The sequence below is a fragment of the Macaca nemestrina genome, chromosome 1 (genome assembly GCF_043159975.1).
Source record: "Macaca nemestrina isolate mMacNem1 chromosome 1, mMacNem.hap1, whole genome shotgun sequence".
NCBI lineage: Eukaryota > Metazoa > Chordata > Mammalia > Primates > Cercopithecidae > Macaca > Macaca nemestrina.
In genome coordinates, this window is record NC_092125.1 from 146,932,158 (window position 1) to 146,957,122 (window position 24,965).

The 24,965-nt window shown below is 38.9% G+C and overlaps 2 protein-coding genes, 1 long non-coding RNA gene and 1 pseudogene across 8 annotated transcripts in view; 3 read left to right on the forward strand and 1 right to left on the reverse strand.

Moving 5' to 3' along the window:
• The window catches only part of LOC105482787 (SH3 domain containing GRB2 like, endophilin B1), a 44,466-nt gene extending 40,743 nt beyond the window's left edge, over nt 1-3,723 (reverse strand). For 3 of the 4 annotated variants that reach the window (XM_011743127.2, XM_011743126.2, XM_071085040.1), the window contains exon 1: nt 3,331-3,723. In XM_011743127.2, the coding sequence (XP_011741429.1) occupies nt 3,331-3,402 (72 nt within the window). In that variant the 5' untranslated portion in view covers nt 3,403-3,723. The remainder of the gene's footprint in view (nt 1-3,330) is intronic. The other variant, XM_011743125.2, reaches the window with a different exon arrangement.
• Nucleotides 3,682-4,821, forward strand: LOC105482788 (uncharacterized). The gene has a single exon (XM_011743129.3). The coding sequence runs from the start codon at nt 3,682-3,684 to the stop codon at nt 3,973-3,975; it is 294 nt and encodes a 97-aa protein (XP_011741431.1). The 3' UTR covers nt 3,976-4,821.
• LOC105482789 (mitochondrial import inner membrane translocase subunit TIM50 pseudogene) lies at nt 4,614-6,033 on the forward strand (annotated as a pseudogene).
• Nucleotides 6,034-6,586: 553 nt separating this feature from the next.
• Nucleotides 6,587-17,317, forward strand: LOC105482791 (uncharacterized). Of its 3 annotated transcripts, none has more exons than XR_011617010.1 (5): nt 6,587-7,930; nt 12,495-13,103; nt 13,554-13,623; nt 14,961-15,406; nt 16,422-17,317. It is a non-coding gene; the product is annotated as an uncharacterized lncRNA (long non-coding RNA). The 3 variants fall into 3 exon arrangements; XR_011616985.1 differs by having other exon boundaries at nt 14,961-15,085; nt 15,225-17,317; XR_011616969.1 differs by having other exon boundaries at nt 14,961-17,317.
• Nucleotides 17,318-24,965: the final 7,648 nt, after the last annotated feature.

The window sequence follows — 24,965 nt, forward strand, 5'->3', positions numbered from 1 at the left end:
TATTCTTAGCATGCAACTTGGTACTTTGGCATTATACTGATGTCAATCCAATTTAATATAGAAACTCAGGGATGAAATAAATACTGAGATGAGAAAGCAGTGTTTTGTTGAAAACCACCACATAGCATTCGAAATTTCACACGTTCTGTTTTAGAAGCATCCTTTTTTTTCTTACAAATTTTATCTTTAAAAAAGTATTGTGGAAAATGTCAAACATACAAAAGTGTAACAGTACAATGAAACCTCATGAACCCATAACCAACCTTCCACAACTATCAACATTCTGTTAATGTTGTTTCAGTGACCTCTGTTTTTTTTTTTCTTCTGAAATATTCAAAAGCTAATCTCAACTGGTGTGGTGACTCACGCCTGTAATCCCAGCACTTTGGGAGGCTGAAGGAGGTGGATCACCTGAGGTCAGGAGTTCAAGACCAGCCTGACCAACATGGTGAAAATCCATCTCTATTAAAAATGCAAAATTAGCTTGGCGTGGTGGTGCATGCCTGTAATTCCAGCTACTTGAAAGACGAGATACGAGATTCGCTTGAACTGGGGAGGTAAAGGTTGCAATAAGCCGAGATTGCGCCGTTGCACTCCAGCCTGGGCAACAAGAGCGAAACTCCGTCTCAAAATAAATAAAAAATAAAACACAAAAAAAACCTACAAAAACCAAATCTCGGATATGGTATAAGTTTATCCATAAATATTTCAGTATGTATCTCTAACAGCTGCGGACACATTAAAGGATCCTGTTTCTCCAAAAATTTTTCCCTTAATGAATGGCTCAAGCCAAAACCTTGGAGTCATCCTTGACTCATCTTTCTCTCAGCCAATCCAACAGCCAATACTGGATAATTTGGAACCTTCACTGGATAATTTGGAATCTTCACTGCTACCACTGTAATCTAAGTTACAATCGCCTTTTACCTGTATTATGTCCACAGTTCCTTCACTGGTCTCTTTAATGCCCCTGTAACTTCAGTCTTTGTACTACTTCCTGCTGCCTGAAATACTTTTATTCCAAAAAAATTAGGTCTGTCTCTTCCTTGAGGTCTCCTGAATTTCATCCTATTAGAAAGACTTGCCCTGACCATCCTATCTATACCACAATACTAATGTTAGAAAATACTAATAAAGATGTTAACAACCACCATCCCTGCCGTTATTCTATTCTTCTGGCCATGATTTTTATCACCACCTGATGTATTTACAAGCTTATCTTCTGCTACAATGTAAGCTTCAGGAGGGCAGACACTTTGCTGATTTTATTCACTGCTGTATCACCAGTGCCCATAGTAGCCGCAAGCAGACATGCAGTAGACACTTAAATATTTAAGACTGAAAAGAAAATTATTTGATGGCTAACAGATTAGCAAAAATTTTAAAACTTTTTCCTAAGGAATTTGAAACAAGGAATTAAAATTCTTTGGGAAGTACACATTTTGAGAGCTTTGCTAGATTTAATTTTTTAAATCGAGTCTATCCACAATTTAAATCAGACTAAATTCTAGTAAATGTGTCCTCTTTAAGGGGTGTGAATTATATGTCTGAAACATATTTAACTGTATTTAAAAGAGTAGTATTATATAGTGTCAAATCCTCATAAGCATCTAGAATTACAGGTAATAAGCACTAGGACAAAAAAAAAAACCACAGGCTCTAGTCCTCTATTGCAGTCAATGTTAAAAGTGTACAAGTGTCTCACACATCAGAATTCATTTCAGACCCTCAATCACTCATTTTTCTTGCACCTTGTCTTTGAACTATTAGAAGCTAGTGAATTTAAATCAAAACATTATTTTAACTATAAAGGTTCAATGTCTTTACAATATATCATATTTTAGGGAAGGAAGGGAAGAAAAGGATTAAGGCAGCTAGCTTATTACTCACCATGCAGATTTTAGAACTTAGAAATCAAAAGCTAGAAGGAATTTCCCATCTCTAAAGTGTTACTTGCTTGTTGATATGGAAATGCTCAGATTGTACCAGATGATTTTTAAGGTCTCTCTAGGCCACAACATTCTATTATTCTAGCTATCTTAAATCTGGAATGCTTATCCCGGAAGAAAAAGCAGCTTGGAGTACTAGGTCAGACAGCACCTGGTTATTTACTAGCTGTGTAAGTTTCTTAACCTCAGTAAGGGTGCTTCCTCACATATAAAAAAGGGGTTAATAACATCTATCTGGCAAAGTTATGGAAAAGACTGGAGATATGTCAAATGCATTGCGAAGTGCTTGACAGGTTTTTCATAATACAGGCAGCTATCACCTTGCTCTAGCTCTACTATTCTTTTGCCAGGGATAGTGCAATGTAGGATCAACTGTGCCAACAAAATTGGGGCAAAGGCAAGGAAAGTAGTAAAGCCACAGAACAGATTTACATTTCAGCACCAATTTGGTATGCATATTAGAAAATTATTTTTGTTTTCTTTTTACAAAAGCGAAAGTTGTTGCTACCGTGACTATGCCATTAACTTAAACAACAGATTGTTTACAATTCATGTTGTGAAATTTACATCTGTTCACAGATTTACTGAGTTGGCATAATGTGGGTGATGACTGTGGGAAACGGCCCAAGTTCCTTAGTACTGACACTTCCTTGATTGCAGAATATCGAGAGGTGGTCAACTTCTTCCCTTAAAGTGTATTTGAAACATACTAGTGTGACTATAGCCATAAAAATTTCCCCGCATCTCTCCTTGATCTACAGCCGGTGCTTCCCATTTTGAAAAAGAGTGAGAACCCCCCAACCCTAGGTTTCTCGTGGTCTTGGCAAAGCCTCAACGCCAACTGGTGATCTCCATTTCCCCCGCGGGCTGCCAAGCCCAGGACAGTCCTTTCAGGGAGAAAGAGGGCCGGAGGAAACTGTGTTGGCAGCTCTCTGGGTTGAAGGACAGGAAAAGGAAACTCCCTTCTTGGACTCGGAGGGGAGAGTGAGAGACGAAAGGAAAGGGTGGGGGGTTGTGCAGCAATGGCCAGTGTCTCGATTACCCCAACGGACTCGTAAGCCTCCGCCAGCCCCGGGGTGGAGCACTGGCGTCGTGGGATTAAAGGCGGACAGTGCAGCCTTAGTGTGGTGCTGGGGTGGGAGGAAGCTCCCGGCCGGCCCCACCCCGCCTCGCTTCCCGTGGAGCGGCGGTTGGGCAGGAGCGGGACAGAAAACCGCCGCCGGGCCCGGGGAGGGGACCAGGCCGCGCCCATCTCCTAGGCCTCTGGCTGCAGCAGGCCCGCTGGGTGGTCGGCGAGGCCAGGGGCGCTGCGTCGGGCTGGGGTCCCCTCCCTCAACCTTCCCTGGCGCCGCCACCCCTTTTCCCCCCAGCACGAGGGTACCTGCACGGCGCGACTGAGGAAGGTGCCTGCGTCGGCCGCCAGCTTCTTCACGTTGAAGTCCATGATGTTCATCCTGGGCGGCAGCCCGGCGGAGCCGGCTGACCTAGCGGCGGCGAGGCGGAGGCGCCGCGGCCGGGCTGGGACGCAGGGCTACAGCGGCGAGGGCAGACGTGGTAGGTGGAGGGAGGCGGCGCCAGCCCCGCCGCCGCAGCTGTCGTTTCCGTGAAAGGGGTGGATGAAGGCGGGGCGAGGGAGGAGAACGAGCGCCCGCGGCGGCGGCTCCAAGGATGGGTCAGTCGGTCCGGAGAGCGGCCGCTAACGTCGACGATGGGCCCCGTGGGCTAGCCGGAGATGGACCGGCAACCCGGCAGTGTAGAGCCGGGCCCCAAGGGGGAAGCGAGCGCGGGCCGCGGGGTGGAGCCTTTCTCGAGGTTATCGCGGGAACAGCGACCCCTTGAGGATTGCGGCGGCGCAGCCCCGGGACGCGCTGGGAGCTCCGCCCGGCTCCTGTGGAGGAAGCGGCGAGGGAGAGCCGCAGGGTCTCGGCGCCTCTGCGTGCTTGCACTTAACCTCCGAGAACCCAGAGCGAACGCGACGCACATTTCTCTTTTTGTTTTAAGAGTAAATATAGGAATTACAGCATAGAATTACAATATCTGGAAATTTGAACTGACAGGTCCGTCACAGTATGGCACCGCGCGACACACTTGGTCCCTGAGGCCTGGATGCCGCACAGCGAACGTTTGCGGAATAGGGTTGGATTTACTGTCCTCCACCGAGCCGGTTGCTCATTCATTTAGCATAACTGAATACCTCCTGTGTGCCAGGCACTGAATCGAGTGTCGGAGATACCACGCTGAACAAGACAGTGTCCTGCCCTCAAGCTCCCGGTCGGTTACTTGACAACCTTCCAGGACCTCAACACTACGTGCCTACTGTGTGAAAGCAAAGTGCCAGGTGGAGGACACAAAGATGGCGAGCGACACAGCATAGCCCTTAACAATTAAGCGTGACTAATTTTAATAACAAATGAGAATATGATGTGACATCCGTTCCAAATCCTGTCATTCCAATTAACTTCTTAAGCATGCTTCACGATACAGCCTCTGCTTGAAAGGAATTAAAACAGGTACAAGCATGGAAGGAGACGTTGCTATCATATTTCAAGAATAAGAAAATGCTCTCTCTGTTTTGTGTGGTTGTGCAGCAGGCAATGAAATGAGCTCACATTCAGGCTTCCGTGTTTCACTGAAACCACAGTCACAGATGCAATAGATGTGAAAAGACGAGTGCAGTAAAAGCATTATGAGGACAAGAAGAAAACGTAAATATTTGTGTTGTTTCATTCTTTGTTGTGGTGGCAGAAACAGCCCCCTCTCTAAGGTAACTCCAATATAATGGAATCTCCCAGCTTTGAAATACTCCATGTCTCTAATTTTCCAGAAATATGGAAAAATAAGTTTATAATAAAAAAATCCTATTTCTCATTTATTGTCTATTTTAGGTCTTTATGTGGAAAAGCACTTACCCTCTTCCCAGAGCGCTGTTTTTAAAGTAGGTATATTTGCCGTAACCTATGCTCGTCTCTATAAAAGGATCACACCGCCGTGACCCCCATTGAAGAATTTCCCCTTGGCAAGATGGCTGCCTCAGCAGCGCTGTTCTGGCGCTTGCGGAGCGGGCTCCGACTCGGCTCGCTGGGACTGTGCACGAGGTTGGCGACGCCGCCCCTCCGGGCCCCAGATCAGGCCGCAGAGATCGGGAGACGCGGGGGCACTAAGGCACAAGGGCCACAGCAGCAGCCAGGCTCAGAGGGTCCCAGCTATGCCAAAAAAGTTGCGCTCTGGCTTGCTGGGCTGCTTGGAGCTGGTAGGACCGTGAGCGTCGTCTGTATCTTTGGAAACAACCCAGTGGACGAAAATGGTGCCAAGATTCCTCATGAGTTCCACAATGATCCAATTCTGGTACAGTAGTTGCGCCGGACATACAAATATTTCAAAGATTATAGACAGATGATCATCAAGCCCACCGGCCCTTGCCTTCTCCCAGACCCACTGCAGGAGCCGTACTACCAGCCACCCTACACGCTCGTTTTGGAGCTCACCGGCGTCCTCTTGCATCCTGAGTGGTCGCTGGCCACTGGCTGGAGGTTTAAGAAGCGCCCAGGCATCGAGACCTTGTTCCAGCAGCTCACCCCTTTATATGAAATTGTCATCTTTACGTCAGAGACTGGCATGACTACGTTTCCACTCATTGATAGCGTGGACCCCCACGGCTTCATCTCCTACCGCCTATTCCGGGAAGCCACAAGATACATGAATGGACACCATGTTAAGGACATTTCATGTCTGAATCGGGACCCAGCTCGAGTAGTAGTTGTGAACTGCAAGAAGGAAGCCTTCCGCCTGCAGCCCTATAATGGCGTCGTCCTGCAGCCCTGGGACGGCAACCCTGATGACCGGGTCTTGTTGGACCTGTCTGCCTTCCTCAAGACTATTGCACTGAACTGTGTGGAGGACGTTCGAAACATACTGGAGCACTACGCCCTGGAGGATGATCCGCTGGCAGCTTTCAAACAGCCCGCAAAGCCGGCTAGAGCAGGAGGAGCAGCGGCGCCTGGCCGAGCTCTCCAAGTCCAAGAAGCAGAACCTCTTCCTCGGCTCCCTCACCAGCCGCTTGTGGTCTCGCTCCAAACAGCCCTGAACTCCGGGCCTCCTCAAACTCAGTGCCGGAGTCCAGAGCCCCAGTGCTTCCAGACCAAAACTTGGGCCACCACTGTCCAATAAAGTACATCCCAGACGCCACACCTGCTGTGTCCCGAGAGTCTCCAGATGGGGGCATCAGGATGAGGTCCGGGACTCTCAGGTCACCATCCCACAGTGGCTGATTGGCTGCCAAGCACAGAGTAGGGGCTTTGTTGGATCACAGCGGATTTTTCACCCTGGTCTGGGAATGTAAAAACCCTCGCTGTGTCAAAAATAATAATAATAATAATAATAATAATAATAATAATAATAATAATAAATTTCCCCTTTAATGGTGGACACGGTGGTGTACCTGAATCCTCATCCTCAAGTGTTTCCATCTTCCCAGGCTTGGAAAAACAACAATGTTACTTCTTTCTTTTGCACGCTCTGTAGCTGTAATCCTGTTTCCCCATTCTCCATAAAACACTTACCTTATTTTCATATATCCTTATTCTTAGCCTTTGATACCTTTTTTTTTTTTTTTTTTTTTTTTTTTTGAGACAGTTTTGCTCTGCCACCCAGGCTGGAGTGCAATGGTGTGATCTCAGCTCACTGCAACCTCTGCCTCCTGGGTTCAAAGATTCTCCTGCCTCAGCCTCCCAAGTAGCTGGGATTACAAGCATGCATCACTACGCCCGGCTAGTTTTTTATATCTTTAGTAGAGACAAGAGTTTCACCATGTGGGCCAGGCTGGTCTCGAACTGCTGGCCTCAAGTGATCCGCCTGCCTCAGCCTCCCAAAGTGCTGGGATTACAGGTGTGAGCCTCCGCGCCCAGCTGATTCGCTTTCTTTACAGAGAAAGTATAAATCATCACTCTGTTTGGTAGAAGCCTCTTGAATCAAATTTCCTTATTTCCACCTCCTGTTCTCTCCACACTCTTTCCTCCATCATTGCCAAATGTTTCAAAGGAATAGTTGCCTCAGGTGTTCTGAGTAGAGCCACTGATCCCTTAATCTTGGCTGCACATTGGCATCACCTGGAGAGTTTAAGCAACCACTGATGCCTGGATCCAGTCCTAGAGTGCAGACTGGGCATTGGGATGTTTTAGGAGTTCCTCTTGGTGTTTTTAATGAGTGACCAAGGTTGAGAACTAACTTGTCACCCTCTAGAACTTGCTCCATCACTCTCTACCCTTTGCCTACAGATTGATTCTATTTCTCTTACCAGATATGAGTCCCTTAAGGGCAGTGTCCATTTCCTATTTATTTTTATATATTTTATGGTTTGCACTGGAAACATAGTGAATTCCCAAATGATTTAGTAAGTGAAGAAAGTAATCAAATCAAGATGTTTACAGTGCTAAGCTCTTTTGTGACACCATCACCCCCAACCTCCATTTCCAACTACCTATTTATCCATAGATTCAATATTTCCAGTGGCAAGTCTGTTGTAGTTTGCTTTTCCTGAAAATTCTTTTCTTGGGTTTCCTATATTGATAAATTGAATCATACACACCAAATCACCTAAGCCAGAAATCAGAGTCCCCTTTGATTATTTCCTCTTATTTCCCACCACCAATTGATCTATTCTGGCAATTTCTTCTCTGAAACTGTTTCCTATTTCTCATTTTTATCCTCTTTTTAAAAACAATTTTTTTTAACTTGAAACAATTTACAAACTAAGAAAACTGTTGCAAGAATAGTACAAAAACTTCTGTGTACCCTTTGCCTAGAAACCCCACTCAAACTTTGCCAATTATTCCAATGTCTTTACAGCAAAAACATCCCAGCCAAGAAAGATCATGTGCTGCATCCAGTTGGCATGTTGCTCAGTTCTCCTTCAGTCTGGATCAATTCTTCAGGCTTTTCTTGACACTATTCCTTGCCCAGAGTTAGCCACTATTTTTAAATTGGTATGATTAATATCTATTGTTTTTGTACTTTCACTGAATTTGTATGTTATCTATAAAGGGTACTACTATGTTATATTTTTAAACTGCATAAATGGTATCATATAGATAAATCCTTTTGCATTTAGGGGTCTAACACTTATATTTGTATATTTGATGACTTTTATTCTTTGTGGATTGATTCCTTTTGCTTTGTACATTGATTCCTTTTCATGTTTTTTTTTTTTTTTTTATGGCTCATTTTTAGTGATGTAGAAAAAAAATGTTTCTTCTGTCAGAGACCCGTAAGGTTATCACTGGCTAGTGAGCAATTTTTATATGAATTTCTTTCTTGGCTTGGAAGTTCTAAGATCATTCAGATATTATAAATTTGAACCCAGATCAGTGGGAGTACAAACTATGATTCAAATTCTCAAGGGAGATAGATCTGCCTTGGTTTTTTTTTTTTTTTTTTTTTCTCTTTCAGAGCTTGTGCCATGACAGAAAAGCTTCTTGCTATGCCAGGGAGTGAGTTTTATCTAGTCTACCATTTCATTGAGGGTACAGAATTTCATGGGTTTTAACGTGTGTGTGTGTGTGAGGTTATGAAGTTGGGGGACAGGGTGTGCTCACACTTAACTGATTTCTGATTGCACCAAGGGCCCATGGTCTTATCACAAGTTACCATGTATTTTTAAAAATTATAAAGGCCGGGCGCAGTGGCTCACACCTGTAATCCTAGCACTTTGGGAGGCTGAGGTGGGTGGATAACTTGAGGTCAGGAGTTCGAGACCAGCCTGGCCAACATGGTGAAATCCTGTCTCTAATAAAAATACAAAAATTAGCCGGGTGTGGTGGTGGGTGCCTGTAATCCCAGCTACTTGGGAGGCTGAGGCAGGAGAATCACTTGAACCCAGGAGGCGGAGGTTGCAGTAAGCCGAGATCACGCCATTGCATTCCAGCCTGGGCAACAAGAGCGAAACTCCATCTTAAAAAATAATAATAATTAATGAAAATTGACAAATGAAAATTGTATATACTGTATTGTATACAACCTGATTTGTAATATGTATACATCTTGGAATGGCTAAATTGAGTGACTTAACATATACATTACCTCGCATACTTATTTTTATGGTGAGAACACTTAAAGTCAGTTCTTAGTGATTGTGAAGAATACAACATGTTGTTAACTACAGTCACTATGTTGTACAATAGATCTCTTGAACTTATTCCTCCTATGTAACTGAAATTGTATATCCTTTGACCAACGTCATCCAGCTCCCTCACTCTCTCCCAGCGCTTGCTAACCACCATTCCACTCTTTGCTTCTATTGAGTTCAACTTTTTTAGATTCCACATTTAAGTGAGATCATGCAATATTCATCTTTCTGTGCCTGGCTTATTTCATTTAGCATAATGTCTTTAAGATTCATCTGTGTTGACACAAATGACAGGATTTCCTTCTTTTTAGAGGCCGAATAGTTTTCCATTGTATACATATATCACATTTTAAAAATCCATTTATCCCCACATGGATTTAAACATTCAAGCACCATCCTCATTCAATCCTTTCCCCACTCCAGACGAGGTCATATTGTGTGTTCAAGACCCTGGTGTCTAGTTTATTTTTTTATTTCTGCCACCTGAATATTTCCCTGTCTTTTTTTTTTGTAAGCTCAAGTATGCATTATTATTAATTTATTTATTTATTTTGCTGCTCTTTACCCAGCATTTCTAAGTATTTGTAGTAGAAGAGTTTTCATGTTATCTAGTCTGTATTGGTTAAGGATTGGTTGTGTTCAGCTCAGGTAACAGAAACCTAACTGTAGTGACTTACCCAAATCCTGATTTATTTTCTCACCCTCTAAGAAGTTCAGAGGTAGGCAGTCCTCTGTGTTTTTGTTTTTCTATTCTTATCAGGTAGCTTTCATCCTCATGTCTCAAGATGGCCTGTAATTCTAGGCATTAAATATGTTTTTAAGGCAGAAAAAGGATGAAAAGTAAACGCAAAGGTACATGTCAACTGAGTCTGCTTCTTACTCCTTAAATCAAGAAAACAGGTTTTTCATAAACCCCACGCAGTAAACTTTGGTTTACATCTCATTAGCTAGAATTGGGTCGTTTAGTTCTCCATAAATGCATTAGAGACTGATTAAGGAAATGTGCTCTGTTAAAAAATAAAGTATTTTAATTTTTTATATCTTTAAAAAAATCCATGTCAAAAATGCATATCTATCTATCTATCTATATGTATCGATACATATAAATTCAGTTGAAAGTACACAATCATAATAGAAATTAGTATTTTATTTTTAAATCTTTCTTTATTTTTTAGACAGCACTTATTGTCATCCTGAACAAAATGGGGTTTCTGTTAGCAAGGCAGAAAGAGAATAGTTATAGGGTAAGCAACTGTCAATGTCTGCCATGCTGCTGTAAGGCAAGAATTGAAAGTCTCCCATGCTCACTGAAACTTCCTTTCAGTTTTTAGATTGATGAATGGGGCCACTTATGTAATTTGCAGGGACCAATGCAAAACAGAAGTATGGAGCCCTTTGTTCAAGAGCAAAAGGAAAGTGCTGTTAAAAGTATGAAAATAAAACTTTTTCCTTTATTTTGTGATTCTCTTTTGACTTGTCATATTATTTTTTGTTTGCTGTTTAATGTCATTCTAAACAAAGAAAAGATTATAATTTAAGTTATTAGAATGAATTTTACCATATATCTTCATGTTGTACAATAACAGTTTTATTTTATTTTATTTTATTTTATTTTATTTTGTTTTGTTTTATTTTTTGAGATGGAGTCTCACTCTGTTGCCCAGGCTGGAGTGCAGTGGCACAATCTCGGTTCACTGCAACCTCTGCCTCCCGAGTTCAAGTGATTCTCCTGCCTCAGCCTCCCAAGTAGCTGGGATTACAGGTGCTTGCTACCATGCCCAGCTAATTTTTGTATTTTTGGTAGAGACAGGTTTTCACCATGTTGCCCAGGGTGGTCTCGAACTCTGTGATCTGCCTGCCTCAGCCTCGCAAAGTCCTGTGATTACAGGCATGAGCCACCGTGCCCAGCCCTACAATGCCAGTTTTAAAGCAAATATAAGGACATTTCTGGACATCACTAATTATCAGGGAAATGCAAATCAAAACCACAATGCAATACCACCTTACTCCTGCAAGAATGGCCATAATTAAAAAAAAAAAAGTAGATGTTGGCATGGATGTGGTGAAAAGGGAACACTTTTACACTGCTGGTGGGAATGCAAACTAGTACAACCACTATGGAAAACAGTGTGGAGATTCCTTAAAGAACTAAAAGTAGGTGTACCATTTGATCCAGCAATCCCACTACTGGGTATCTACCCAGAGGAAAAAAGGTCATTATACAAAAAAGATGCTTGCAGATGCATGTTTATAGCAGCACAATTCGCACTTGCAAAAATATGTAACCAGCTCAAATGCCCATCAGTCAATAAGTGGATAAAGAAAATGTGGTATATATACCATGGAATACTACTCAGCCATAAAAAGGAATGAAATAATGGCATTCATAGCAACCTGGATGGAATTAGAGACTGTTATTCTGAGTGAAGTAACTCAGGAATGGAAAACCAAGCATGGTACGTTCTCACTCATAAGTGGGAGCTAATCTATGAGGACATAAAGGCATAAAAATGTTTCAGTGGATTTTGGGGGCTTGGGGGAAAGGGTTGGTGTGGGGGTGGGGCATAAAAGACTACACATTGGATACAGTGTACATTGCTCGGGTAACAGGTGCACCAAAATCTCAGAAATCACCATTATAGAACTTATTCATGTAGCCAAACCCCACCTATTACCCCAAAACCTATTGAAATTAAAAAAAGATAAAAAACAAATGTAACAGCATTTAAGATGTATCATCATTGAAATTGTATTTCATAGTACATGCATGCATATATATTTTGTTCTTACTAAAAGAGTGGAAATGCAGCACGAAACTAACTCAAATTTTAAAATTTTTATTTCTTGATATGTGCATATGCCGCCAATACTCTACCTTCGGCATGCTGATGATGAGTAAGGAAGGACTGAAAGGAGGAGAAACTATGGGTTGCCTTTTCCTTCTGTCATTTGTTCAGCATAAGTGGTTGGCAGTTTTAAAAAACCATTTACCTTGTACTCTCATTGGTCTTCTGGAATTCACGACTCATAGATGTACTGAAAATACTATATATGAATGGGGCCTCAAAGAACAGCAGCAGACATGTGTGTCTGTAAGTGCTGATGTATAAAGATTTCCAAGATACCATATTAATAAAAAAGTGTATGGAACAGTGTATGGGTGATTTAGTGTAAATAAAAAGGAATATGTGTTCTATGTGTATGTAAGTACTTTGTATATGCATAACTTGTTAAAAGTAATTTTAAGACACTACATATAGTAGTTATCTTTGGGGAGAAGATATGAGGTAAGGAGTGGGAAGGATAGGAAGCTTTCACATTTTATTTTGTATCTTTCTGTACTTCTTGGATTTTCAACATGTGGATGTATGTGTATATACACACACGTATAACATTTCTTTCATGTTTTTATTTTTGGATTTCAGAGTAAAACCTTTATTGATTTAATAAACATGATGGATACTCATTAAAATATTCAAACAGCATAGAAAGGGACAAAGAAGAAAGCAGCCAGCAATCCAAGTACCACTATCCAGAAATAGCCAGTGATATCTGTTTATGTGTGTAAATACAATGAAAATTGAGTGAGAGAGAGACATACACAGAGGAAGAAGAAAAAGAGAAAGTTATAAAAGGTATTAAATTCAATTAATTTAAATTTAGCAGAAATAAAAGACAAGTAAAAAATGAATAAACCTCATGTTATGTCTTTCCCACAGAGGTATTAGATCCTACAAGACCCTTCTTGGAGTCATTTTATGTGAGGTTTTCTCCCTTTTTCTTTTTTCTAAACCACCTGTTTTAATCTTGGACATCATCTATTAACTTACCATGTTAAAGATGAGGTAATTAGAACTTATTTTTTTCCTTCATCTTGTCTTTGTCTCTCTACCAACTTACATGGCTTTTATTATTTTTACTTTCAGTTAAGCAGTGAGTCGCCAGTAATGTCCAGTGTTATTGGAGTATGTAGGAAAACAAGCATTCCCAAACACTATTTGAGGAAGTGCACATCGATAAGGATATTTTGAAGGGTAATTTGGCATATTAATTAAAATTAAAATTTGACCCAGCAATTCTGCTTATAGGAATCTATCTAAAGCATATTTGTACAAAGATAAGTATACAAGCCTTTTGTGCAATACTGTTTTTATACCAAAGAGTTGGAAATGTTAATCAGTAAGAAAATGGTTTTACGAAGTATAGTGCATTCACAACGTGAAAGAATTATGGAGACAAATCTGTACTGAAATGGAAAAAATTCTAAATTATATTGTTAAGAGAAAAAAGAAAGTCATACAATATACCTACAGTGTGATTCCATTTTATTATGAAATGATATAAATATATATCCACACTTTCACACTGATACAGAATTGTACATATAGAGAAAGACTGGGGAGAGGAAAAGGACTGGGAAGGTAAAGAGGAAAGTTCATATTTAATCCCGTATACTGAAAATCTGCCTTTGTGTTTTACAACAGGAATGTATACATTGTATAAAAGGCAGAGAAAAGGAGAAAAACAAAACAGTCTCTTCTCCCCCCAATATGTGTAAGGAATCTAATTAATTTTATGTAGTATTTCATGTTTAACGATTGATATAATGGGTAAATCTCTTTCCATTTCGGATGAAAAATAGAGCAAAACAAAACAACCGAGCCTTTGACACAATCTGCCTGCCTTGCCATAGATGTTAGCCAACAAACCAAACTTCTCCTCATCTCAGAATGACACAATTTCTTTCCTATTACACTTAAGATCCTGGAATCATTTAGTTCACCACACTCTTTAGTCCTGAATAAAAGTGCTAGGCTACTGGCAATGCTATTCTCTTTCAAAGAGCTTCTTGCCCATTATGCCCATGTTTTTACTTTGAGGACTGAATATTCATTCCACTTGAAAATAAAGCTTGACTATAATTTTATTTTATGCTTTAGTTACTGATACTACCTTGTGACTTGAGATGAAGACTAAAACGAAAAGTAAAATAACAGGTTGGCCCATGTTGTTAGAATTTAGGTTAATATGACTCATACTAGCAATTAGCTTCTTGTCCTGAAAGATAAATACCTGTTTATTTACTGACGCTTTGAGGTATGGGAGTAAGGAGACAACGTCACCAAATTATGTGGTATAAGTTTAAGCTCTTAAGTTACCAAGGAAAAACTTAAAAGGATCCACTTGCCGGTTACTTACCAATCTGATCGTCTAACAAAAACCTACTATGAGCAACTCCTATGCTAAATTCCATGAAGGACAGCAATGTAAGTTATAATCTTTTTCGTTAAATGATGAGCATATGTGAGATGACATGGAAAGTTGAATCTAAGAAAGACTGGCTTGGGAAGTATTCAAGTGGTCGTGGTAGGGTTAAAGATATCCAGAAGTCTTCTAAGAAGCACAAAACATGATTCCTGTACTCAGAGACATGCAGTCTTATTCACATGCAAAGAGAACCTACACCGGCTATTGCCAAGTATCAAGTGAGGTGAGTGTCATCATAAGTCACAGAATGGATACATTATTTGAGTAGTCAGATAAACTTCACAGCATGAGTTATAAGACATCTAATAACGTCTAGAAAGCAACTGGAAATATGTGATTAAAGCTTGGGAGAGAACACTGGGTTAAAGATAGAGACTTTGGAGTCATTTGCATAGCTGTGATAAATAAGATTTCAAATAGAAGATACATAGAATGAAAAGTGAAGGAAGATTAAAACCTGAGGAAAGTAGCAAGACACTGTAAAAATAAAGACAGTTACAGAACTGACATGTTCACAACTCTTAAGCAAAACAAGAGTTAACTAAGTGGACTGCATTCAAAACGTTTAAGCAACCTTTTCAACTTTTGCTTGGAATATTGCTGATCCTTGTTTTGTTTTTCAGAGTCAAGGAAACTAGTTTAAACTAGTTATGGCCGTTAATAATTGAATAAGGTATACTACTGTAAACAAAATTTGGAGCATGTTCATTTTTCTTCACCTGGTTCCTCTAAAATTTGGAGACTACCTGTAAGTATTCTTAACTTGTGGCAATATAGTTGTTTGCATCGGTGCAATAAGAATCCATTTTTCTTTGTCAGCAGGACACAATTGGATAAACTGGTTATTTTACCAAGGCTTTGGCTGAAACGGTGTGTTTCCCTTTTAGGAATCAAGCTTGATGTGCAGAGTCAATAAGAGCCCCTTGAAGAACTGGCCTCATACCTTGTCTATACAGTCCCTGCACAGGGTTTCTAACCTGTGGTCAATAAAGAATGTCACTTTCTAACAGGTCTGGAAGCTCCGAGTTTATCTTGGGACCTCACGAAGAGAGGGTCACCCAACTCACAGGTATTTGAGGACACAAATCCATGTCTGGGCTCGACTTTAAAGGTCTTATCTAAGATTCCTTGTGGAACAGAGTTTCATCAAAGCCAATCCAAAAGACCTATGTAGAAATAACCATTCTTACTGCACTTCATGCAAATAATCAAGCCAAGTATAAGACTAAAGTTTATTCATAATTAGTTTTTACTAAAAATGAGAACTGGAGAGAAAAATTTTGCTCCAAAGCTTATCATACATTTGTCATTAAATCCTAGTCTCAATTGTTTTTAAGATTTTTGCCTACATTTTAAACTAATCCTTCTTATTCCTGTGAATAAAGTAGTAATCTTCTGTAGCTTGGAAGAAATAAAAAGGGATGGGTAATGTAAAAATCTGAATCAATATACTAGTTTTGGGCAATTATACTGCAAATTCTGCCAGGTAATGAAAGTAAGTAGGGTACCCATAACCTGGAGGTTTCTTTGTTTGGGAAAATAAAACCAAAGCTTCACAGACCGCCAAAGGGAAATTCTATCTCTTGGCAAGTAAAATTGTATGTGGAAATTATCTACTACACCACACTTGTGGGAACTGCTATACTCACTCTATTATTTGCAATAGGGTTATACATGGTAGCACCATCTAACTGAAATATTGAACAGAGTTTCCGTTGCTGTTGTATTTTGCTTAATTATTATCCTTATAGCAGGAATAATAGTTACTGACAAAAAGGAAGCATAAAATTTTTACTATTACTGAATTTGCTAGGACTTTTTATTGGGTTTAGTGATGATTAACACCTCTAGTAAAGTAGAGAAAAATCTACAGTTACTTAAAGATCAAATCAAAATTATTGACAGGCTCAGGGAAAATGCCAGCTTCAGCCCTGGATTACTACAATCCCTCTTTAATAAATTCCCATCTTCTTTATGGAATTGGTTAAGCCCTTTATTAAGCCCTCTCTTGCTTATATGTCTTGTTTTGATATTTGGACCCTGTATACTCAATACTATAACTCGAATTGTTTCTTCTCACCTAGAAGCAATCAAACTCCAAATGGTGCTGCAAACTGAACCCCACATGGACATGCTATTCTTCTGAGGACCCTTAGATCCACCCCAGGAGGAGCCCTAGCTGCTCTTCCCCATTCGATGCCCCTTTTCAGCAAGTAGCCAGAAGAAGTCGTTGCTCCAAACCCCCTAACAGCAATTACTGTGACCTCTCCCTGGTGGGGAGGAATGTTGTAGGAGTTATTAAGAAATTATTTTAGGCAAATAGAGAGGAAAAGGGTTCCTTGGGAAGTTTTCATTTTTTAAAGTATCTCTGGAAATGTTTCTTGTAAAGCCCCTCCTCTTAGAGCAAGGCAGGCAACCTTTGATATGCAAATGCAGGCTATTAGAAATGGTCCACCCAAACATGGTAATTCCTGTGGCCTTCTTGCCCTTGCCCCACTTGTTCCTGGCAACATGGCTGCCCCCATGTATCCCCACTTGTGTAGAACATCATGGTGCCGTACATTTGCATATTAAAAGCCTAGGATGGGAGGACCAGCTTTTTAGTGGGCTATGTGAATGACATGCCTAGTCAAACCAATCTCCTGAGCCCTATGCAAATCAGATACCAGCTCCTCCAGCCTCTGCATATATACCTGACTGGTGTCCATTGTACTTGGGGTTTCCTCTCTTGGCTTTGGAGCCTCCCCACCCTTGGTCTCTGTACAGGGGAGATTCTTTCTTCTGCCTTCTCCCTTCTTCCTGGCCTATTAAACTCTCCACTCCTTAAAACCAAAAAACAAAACAAAACAAAATGAAAAAACTATACTACAAGGCTACAGCAACCAAAACAGCATGGTACTGGTACTAAAACAGAGATATAGACCAATGGAACAGAACAGAGTCCTCAGAAATAATACCACACATCTACAGCCATCTGATCTTCGACAAACCTGACAAAAACAAGAAATGGGGAAAGGATTCCCTATTTAATAAATAGTGCTGGGAAAATTGGCTAGCCATAATTAGAAAGCTGAAACTGGATCCTTTCCTTACTCCTTATATGAAAATTAATTCAAGATGGATTAGAGACTTAAATGTTAGACCTAAAACCATAAAAACCCTAGAAGAAAACCTAGGCAATACCATTCAGGACATAGGCATGGGCAAGGACTTCATGTCTAAAACACAAAAAGCAACAGCAACAAAAGCCAAAATCGACAAATGGGATCTAATTAAACTAAAGAGCTTCTGCACAGCAAAAGAAACTACCACCAGCATGAACAGGCAACCTACAGAATGGGAGAAAATTTTTGCAATGTATTCATCTGACAAAGGGCTAATATCCAGAACCTATAAAGAACTCAATCAAATTTACAAGAAAAAAACAACCCCATCAAAAAGTGGGCAAAGGATATGAATAGACACTTCTCAAAAGAAGACATTCATATAGCCAACAGACACATGAAAAAATGCTCATCATCACTTGCCATCAGAGAAATGCAAATCAAAACCACAATGAGATACCATCTCACACCAGTTAGAATGGCCATCATTAAAAAATCAGGAAACAACAGGTGCTGGAGAGGATGTGGAGAAATAGGTAGGAACACTTTTACACTGTTGGTGGGACTGTAAACTAGTTCAACCATTGTGGAAAACAGTGTGGCGATTCTTCAAGGATCTAGAACTAGAAATACCATTTGACCCAGCCATCCCATTACTGGGGATATACCCAAAGGGTTATAAGTCATGCTGCTATAAAGACACATGCACACGTATGTTTATTATGGCACTATTCACAATAGCAAAGACTTGGAATCAACCCAAATGTCCATCAGTGACAGACTGGATTAAGAAAATGTGGCACATATACACCATTGAATACTATACAGCCATAAAAAAGGATGAGTTCGTGTCCTTTGTAGGGACATGGATGCAGCTGGAAACCATCATTCTCAGCAAACTATCACAAGAACAGAAAACCAAATACCGCATGTTCTCACTCATAGGTGGGAATTGAACAATGGGATCACTTGGACACAGGAAGGGGAACATCACACACTGGGTCCTATTGTGGGGAAGGGGTGGGGGGAAGGATAGCATTAGGAGATATACCTAATGTAAATGATGAGTTAATGGGTGCAGCGCACCAACATGGCACATGTATATATATGTAACAAACCTGCACATTGTGCACATGTACCCTAGAACTTAAAGTATTAAAAAAAAATTCAATTTAAAGAAAAAATTGAACATCTATACATTTAAAATAAAGTCATTAAAATGAAAACTTAATGGACTAACTAACAGCATATTAGATACTGATGAAGGGAGATTAGTAAATGCAAGATAGTTCTGAGGAAATTATATAGAAGACAGTATGGAGAAATAGGGAATGAAAAATAGAGATTAAGAAAAATGAGGATAGAATGAGAACCTTCAATACATTATCTAACAAGATTTTCAGAAAGCAAGATAAGAAAGGAGAATGAGAGAGAGACAAGTTTGATGAGATAACGGTTAATAATTTCCCCAAATTGATGAAAGACTGTCTCACAAAGAATCTGAAGCAGAATAAATAAAAAGAAGTACATCTGAGGCACACTGAAATTGTGAAAGCAGTGAATTGTAGTGCTGTAATGACGAAGATAAAATCTAGAAAGAAATCAGATATAAAAGATAGATTACCTACAAAGAAATAATTAGGTCAGCAATAGAGCAATAATAGATTTCTCAAGAATAATACTAAGAGCCAGAAGTTAAGGAAATAGTATCCTCATAGAGCTAAGGAAAAACTAATAAACTTATAAACCTAGAATTTGATGCCCACTAAACTATCAATTAAGAGTACCAAATTATGGCACTTTTCAGACTGAAAAGATTTACCTCTTATAGACTGACTGACATTGAAAACTAAAATAGTTCAGCCAATATTCTACATTGCTTAAAGATATATTTATATTTATTATATCTGTAGTCATGTATATTATATACTATTGATACAGATATGATACATGTAATTAATAAAAGTATAAAAACAAGTGTGGGAATGATAAACACCTAATTCAACATAATTATTTATGAGAGAAAGAGAAAGGAATTGACACTTCTTTTGTATCTTTTAAGCTAGTATACGTGGGCATTTATTATATTATTTTTAGACTGTTTTGTCTGCTTGAAATATATTTTTAAAAGGAGCGAGTTTTTTAAAAGTAATGATCTATAATATAAAATATTGCACAAGACAATAAGAACAGGAAATTCCACAGATTTGGACACTAAAAGGGCTCTGAGAAATACTCCAAAGAAATTTCTTCCCAGGTAAGGGAGAATGAAAACAGAACCTTTTCAACCTTCTTACATTTGCTCGTATCATTTCTCCTTCTCTCCTGTTACAATAAAACAGATGTCTTTCTGTCCATCAAAGAACAGTCCTTTCCTTCTGTGTTCTGGATCCTATGTCTCCCACCTTCTTAAAACACATATGTTTATCCCTTTTCCCTTTTATATTTTCATATTCTCCCTTTCTACAGAATTTTTACTGGCATTTCAGTCTCTCCTTCTCTTTCTTTTTTTTTTTTTGAGACTGAGTCTCGCTCTGTCGCCCAGGCTGGAGTGCAGTGGTGTGATCTCGGCTCACTGCAAGCTCTGCCTCCTGGGATCACGCTGTTCTCCTGCCTCAGCTTCCTGAGTAGCTGAAACTATAGGCATCCGCCACCATGCCCAGCTAATTTTTTGTGTTTTTAGTAGAGACAGCGCTTCACCATGTTAGCCAGGATGGTCTCAATCTTCTGACCTCGTGATCCACCTGCCTTGGTCTCCCAAAGTGCTGGGATTACAGGCGTGAGCCACCGCGCCTGGCCAGTCTCTCCTATTTTTAAACTTCTCCTCCCCAAAATTGTGACAAACACAAATACTGCTTCTACTTACTATCACAACCCTATTTTAGCCACTTTCTTGTTTATCTCCTTCCCACATCTGTGAAACATCTTGAAAAAATTATCTCCAATTATTGTCTCAATATCTGGACCTCCCATTTACCCTTGAAACATTCCAATGTAGTTTCTGCTCCTATCCTACCACTCCATAGAAATTACTCTCTTTAAGATACCGGTGATTACCATCTTGACCTTTTACCTTCACTTGATATTCTGTACCACTTGCTTCTCAATCATCCTCATAATAAACACAGTATTTGTTGAATGTTTGCCATATTCCAGGTGCTGTGTTAATGCGTTAACTTTGTATGCATTATTTCTTTCTTGAAACCTCTCTTTCTTTGGTTTCCATGACAACACTTCTCTGATTTTCCTTCTACCTTTCAATAGATAGTCTGGTTTCTTTGCTCATCCTCATCTTTCTGGCCTTTAATTGACGAAGTTCCTCAAGATACATTTCATAACTCTTCTCACTCTAAAACAGAAAATTGTCTCTATTTACATGTATCTATTTATACACAGATGACTTCCAGTTTTCATTTCATCTATTAACATTTCTCCATGTACATCTTTAAAAGATAAGAACTCTTTTGTTTGGTTAAACGTAACCACAAAACCGTTATCACACATAAAATTAACAACAGTTCCTTAATGTTAGAAAATATCCAGAGAGCAATTTTCCAATTGTCTAATAAATACCATAAAAACTTTTAGAAAATTTAAAATAAAGATTCTCATCAAGTTACTCTATTGATTTCAATCCTTTAGTGATGTCTCATTAGTCTTAGGATAAAGAACAAAATCTGTAACCTGGCCTGTAGACCCTGTATGGTTTGTCCTGGCTTCTCTAGTCACCTAGAACAATGAATGGAATCTAAAGATTTCACATTGATTATTTTAGGTTGATATCAGGTGGATAATATTAAGTCAAAAGGTACTGAACCTTTCATTGTAAAATTTGCATCTTTTGGAGTTTGTTTTGACCAAAAGGAGGGAGTTGAGAAATACTGATGAGTGAAATGATGCAGGCCTGGCTCAACGAAGGTGGAGAATGGAAGGGTCTTGATAGACATAATCCTAGGACAGTCTATTCCACTATGCTCCTCAGTAAACTTGCAGGTTTTGGGAATAATCCAATACACTTGAAATTGTCTTCTTTGTTATGCCTGGACAACCTTCACAAGGACAGACTGCCTAGACTGACCTCTTTGCTGCCAGCTAATCAGTTTACCTTGAAAAATGTGCAAACAAGACTCAGTCTTTCCAGACTGCAGTTTTTTTCTTCAGAAGTGAAGCATTTGCCCTTGTTCCTTGACAACAGTATAATGAATGTTTCCCTATATGTGAAAAAAATTTGCATATAAATAACCAAATGTCTCAGTTATTCTTTGATAATAAAAGCTTGGGCCAAGCATGGCGGCTCATGCTAGTACTTTGGGAGGCTGAGGCAGGTGGAGGCTGCTTGAATGCAGGAGTTTGAGACCAGCCTGGGCAACATGATGTGTACAAGAAATACAAAACTTAGCCAGGCCCAGGCGGCGGAGGTTGCAGTGAGCTGAGATTGCACCACTGCACTGCAGCCTGGGCAACAGAGCAAGATGTTGTGTTAAAAAATAATAAATAAAATTTTAAAAATAAAAAAGCTTAATCTTATCCTTAAAGATATTATTTCTCCCCTCTTACTCATCTTAATACCTCCATCGACTCAGTTGTTCAAGATCAAAATCTGGGACTATTTTCAATGCTCTCTGGCTCCTCATCCCTACCTCCCTCCCAACATTCAATTCATCACTAAGATCTGAATCTACGGACAGCAACCATGATAGTCTGAGCCAAAACCATCTGTTGTTGGGACTATTGAAATACTCTCCTAAATGGTCCTAATTTTTCTCCCTACATTCATGTTCATCCTCTTACATTTCATTTCTGCATAGGAGCCAGAGTGTTTTAAAAAACGATATACCTCATTATCTCTCCTTGTTTAACCACAATTGGTCCTTCATATCCATGGGCTCTGAAAGCACAGATTCAACCAACCAGGTATAGAAAATATTTGGAACAAAGGAATAATTAAAGACAACAACATAACAATAAAAACAATACAAATGAAAACCAACACAGTATACTAACTATACAGCATTTACATTGTATTAGGTATTATAAGTAATCTAGCAATGATTTAACGTATCATCTCTTTAAAGGATATGTATAGGTATGGCACATGTAAATACTATGCCATTTTATATAAGGGGTTTGAGCATTCAAGGGGGAAAAGTGGCGTCCTAGAACCAATCCGCTGTGGATACTAAGGGATGACTGTACTTCAAATGATTTCTATTATACCTATCATAAAGTGATAAAATCATGAATCCCCAAAATGGCCAACACTTTCACAAGGCCCTGTTTAACCTACTGCCACCTACCTTCCTCACCTCATCTAGTACAGCTGTCTCCCTTATTCACAACTGTAACCACACTGCCCTTATTTAAATTCCTTTAGGTAACAAATCTTTTCCCACCTCAGGACCTTCACCTATGCTATTCCTGCTGCCTTAAATCTCTCTTGCTGCTTATTATTTAGGAGTTGGCTCATCACTTTCTTAGAGAGGCCCTTCCTAAACTCCGTACTAAATTAGTGATTCCCTTGTAAGTCCTTCATGTCTCTAAACACAATTTATATTCATTTATATAATAATTTGTGTAATTTAATCCCTACTAATCTATAAGCTCAAAAAGGTCAGAAATCATATTTGCTTTAAAAAATGTTTTATGTAATACAAGCCTAGCACATAGCAGGCACTAAATACTTACTCTGAACAAATGAATGAGATAAGGTTCATGGAAGTACCTGACACATAGGCACTACTCAAATTTCTTTTCCTTTTTTATTTTAAAGATTACATTAGATATTGATCTTTTACTTAATAGAATATTGTTAGTTTTTTTAAAGTATGTATTTTAAATCTTTTGAATGACTATGATAATTCCACTAGATGTCAGACTAACCTAAAAAATTAATTGTTATAAAATTAAAGTACTGTGTATGATTCCAGTGTTTAGTTGACTGGTTAGATGATTCTCATGTTGTTAATTTGATGAAGAGAGGTAATGTTTTTGTAGATACATTTGAAATTAAGATTATGGATGCTCCATGATTGTATATTGAGTACCAAGGATATAATCCTCTTGTGCTGTAGAAGGTTATAGATATTTTGGGTTTCTTATCAAAGACTTGCACTGTCCCAATAATAAAATACTTATAAAATATAATAAAAAATAATAACTGCTAATATTTATTGAACACCAACTATATATCAGACACTTTGCTAAACACTTTATATGTTTTATCTCATTTAATCTCCATTAGTAAGTTATGACAGTAATTAAAAGTGTCTTCATTAATAAAACAGTCTTGTGAGATAAATAGTATTGTTAACCTCCTTTTGAGAACTAGGGTTTAAAAAACTTAAATAGCTGTTCTTAAAGGCTCTAAAACAGATAGTATAACCTATCAAAATTATTTATAAAAACATTTTAAATAAAAATAACTCCCTATTTTGAAAGAATAAAGATGTTTTAATAACAATAGTCTTGTCAACATTCACACCACTTGGAACTTGGGATTTCATTTATGAGATAAATAAATGATGTTGGCCAGCGGAAGAGATTAGGATGGTAGTGGAAAGAGCATACAATTTGGAATTAGGTCTGGGTTTGCATATCAGCATCACCACTTACTAGCTTCAGTCTGAACTTGGGCAAGGTATTTCACATCTCCGAGCCTCAGGTCCCAGTTGATTGGGGATATAATATAATGTCTACCTTGCTATGCTGAAGTAAAGATTAAATAGAAAAATATACAGAAAATGCTACTACAGTGACTGGCATGTGATAAGTTATAGTTCAATATATCTTGTTTTAAAAAGTTTTTTGTTATAAATGTCTAAATCTAAGAGCAGTAGATGTTAATTTTGTAAATACTATGGGTTACAAACCTCTCATATTTTGGTCATGGTAGATTAATATACAAAATAGCAATGTCAAATTCATACTTGAATGGCTTAAAATTTATCTATGGACAGTTTACAAAAACTAATTGTTTAATTCTCAAAATTAATGAGAACATTTCCATTGAAGAGTTAAGAATTGACATAATGTATCTTGCACTTAATCAACATTTTTAAAGTAGCGTTAGTGCTTTGATACGATAGTAAAGGAGGCTGAGAGAGAAAACAGATTTACTCTTTTCCTTCCATGTTTATTACTTGTTATCATTTATTAATACTAACACTACTTCTGGCCTAGACTCCTTTAATAGAATCCAAAATTATTTCTCCATTTCACTTTCCTTTACACAAGTTTTCAAGATGAATACTTCTAAAAATACAGCTCAAATCATATTACAATTTGCTCAAGCATCTGCCTACTAAGGAAAGTATATATACTACTCTTGTTAGAGTCATGTCATAGACTATTTTCCTCATTTTTACTATACAGTATACCCTGTAAATATTCAGAACTGCATTGAGATATGCAGACACAATAGCTAACGTCCTTAATTCAAGTTTATATTTTGAAAATATTTGTAAATTTATTTAATGGGGCTGGAGTGAAAAATATTTTTCTTTTAATTTTAAGACATTTTAAAAA

What these genes read in the sequence shown, in the direction of transcription:
- LOC105482788 (XM_011743129.3), top strand. Translation starts at nt 3,682, where the DNA reads ATGGACCGGCAACCCGGCAGTGTAGAGCCGGGCCCCAAGGGGGAAGCG.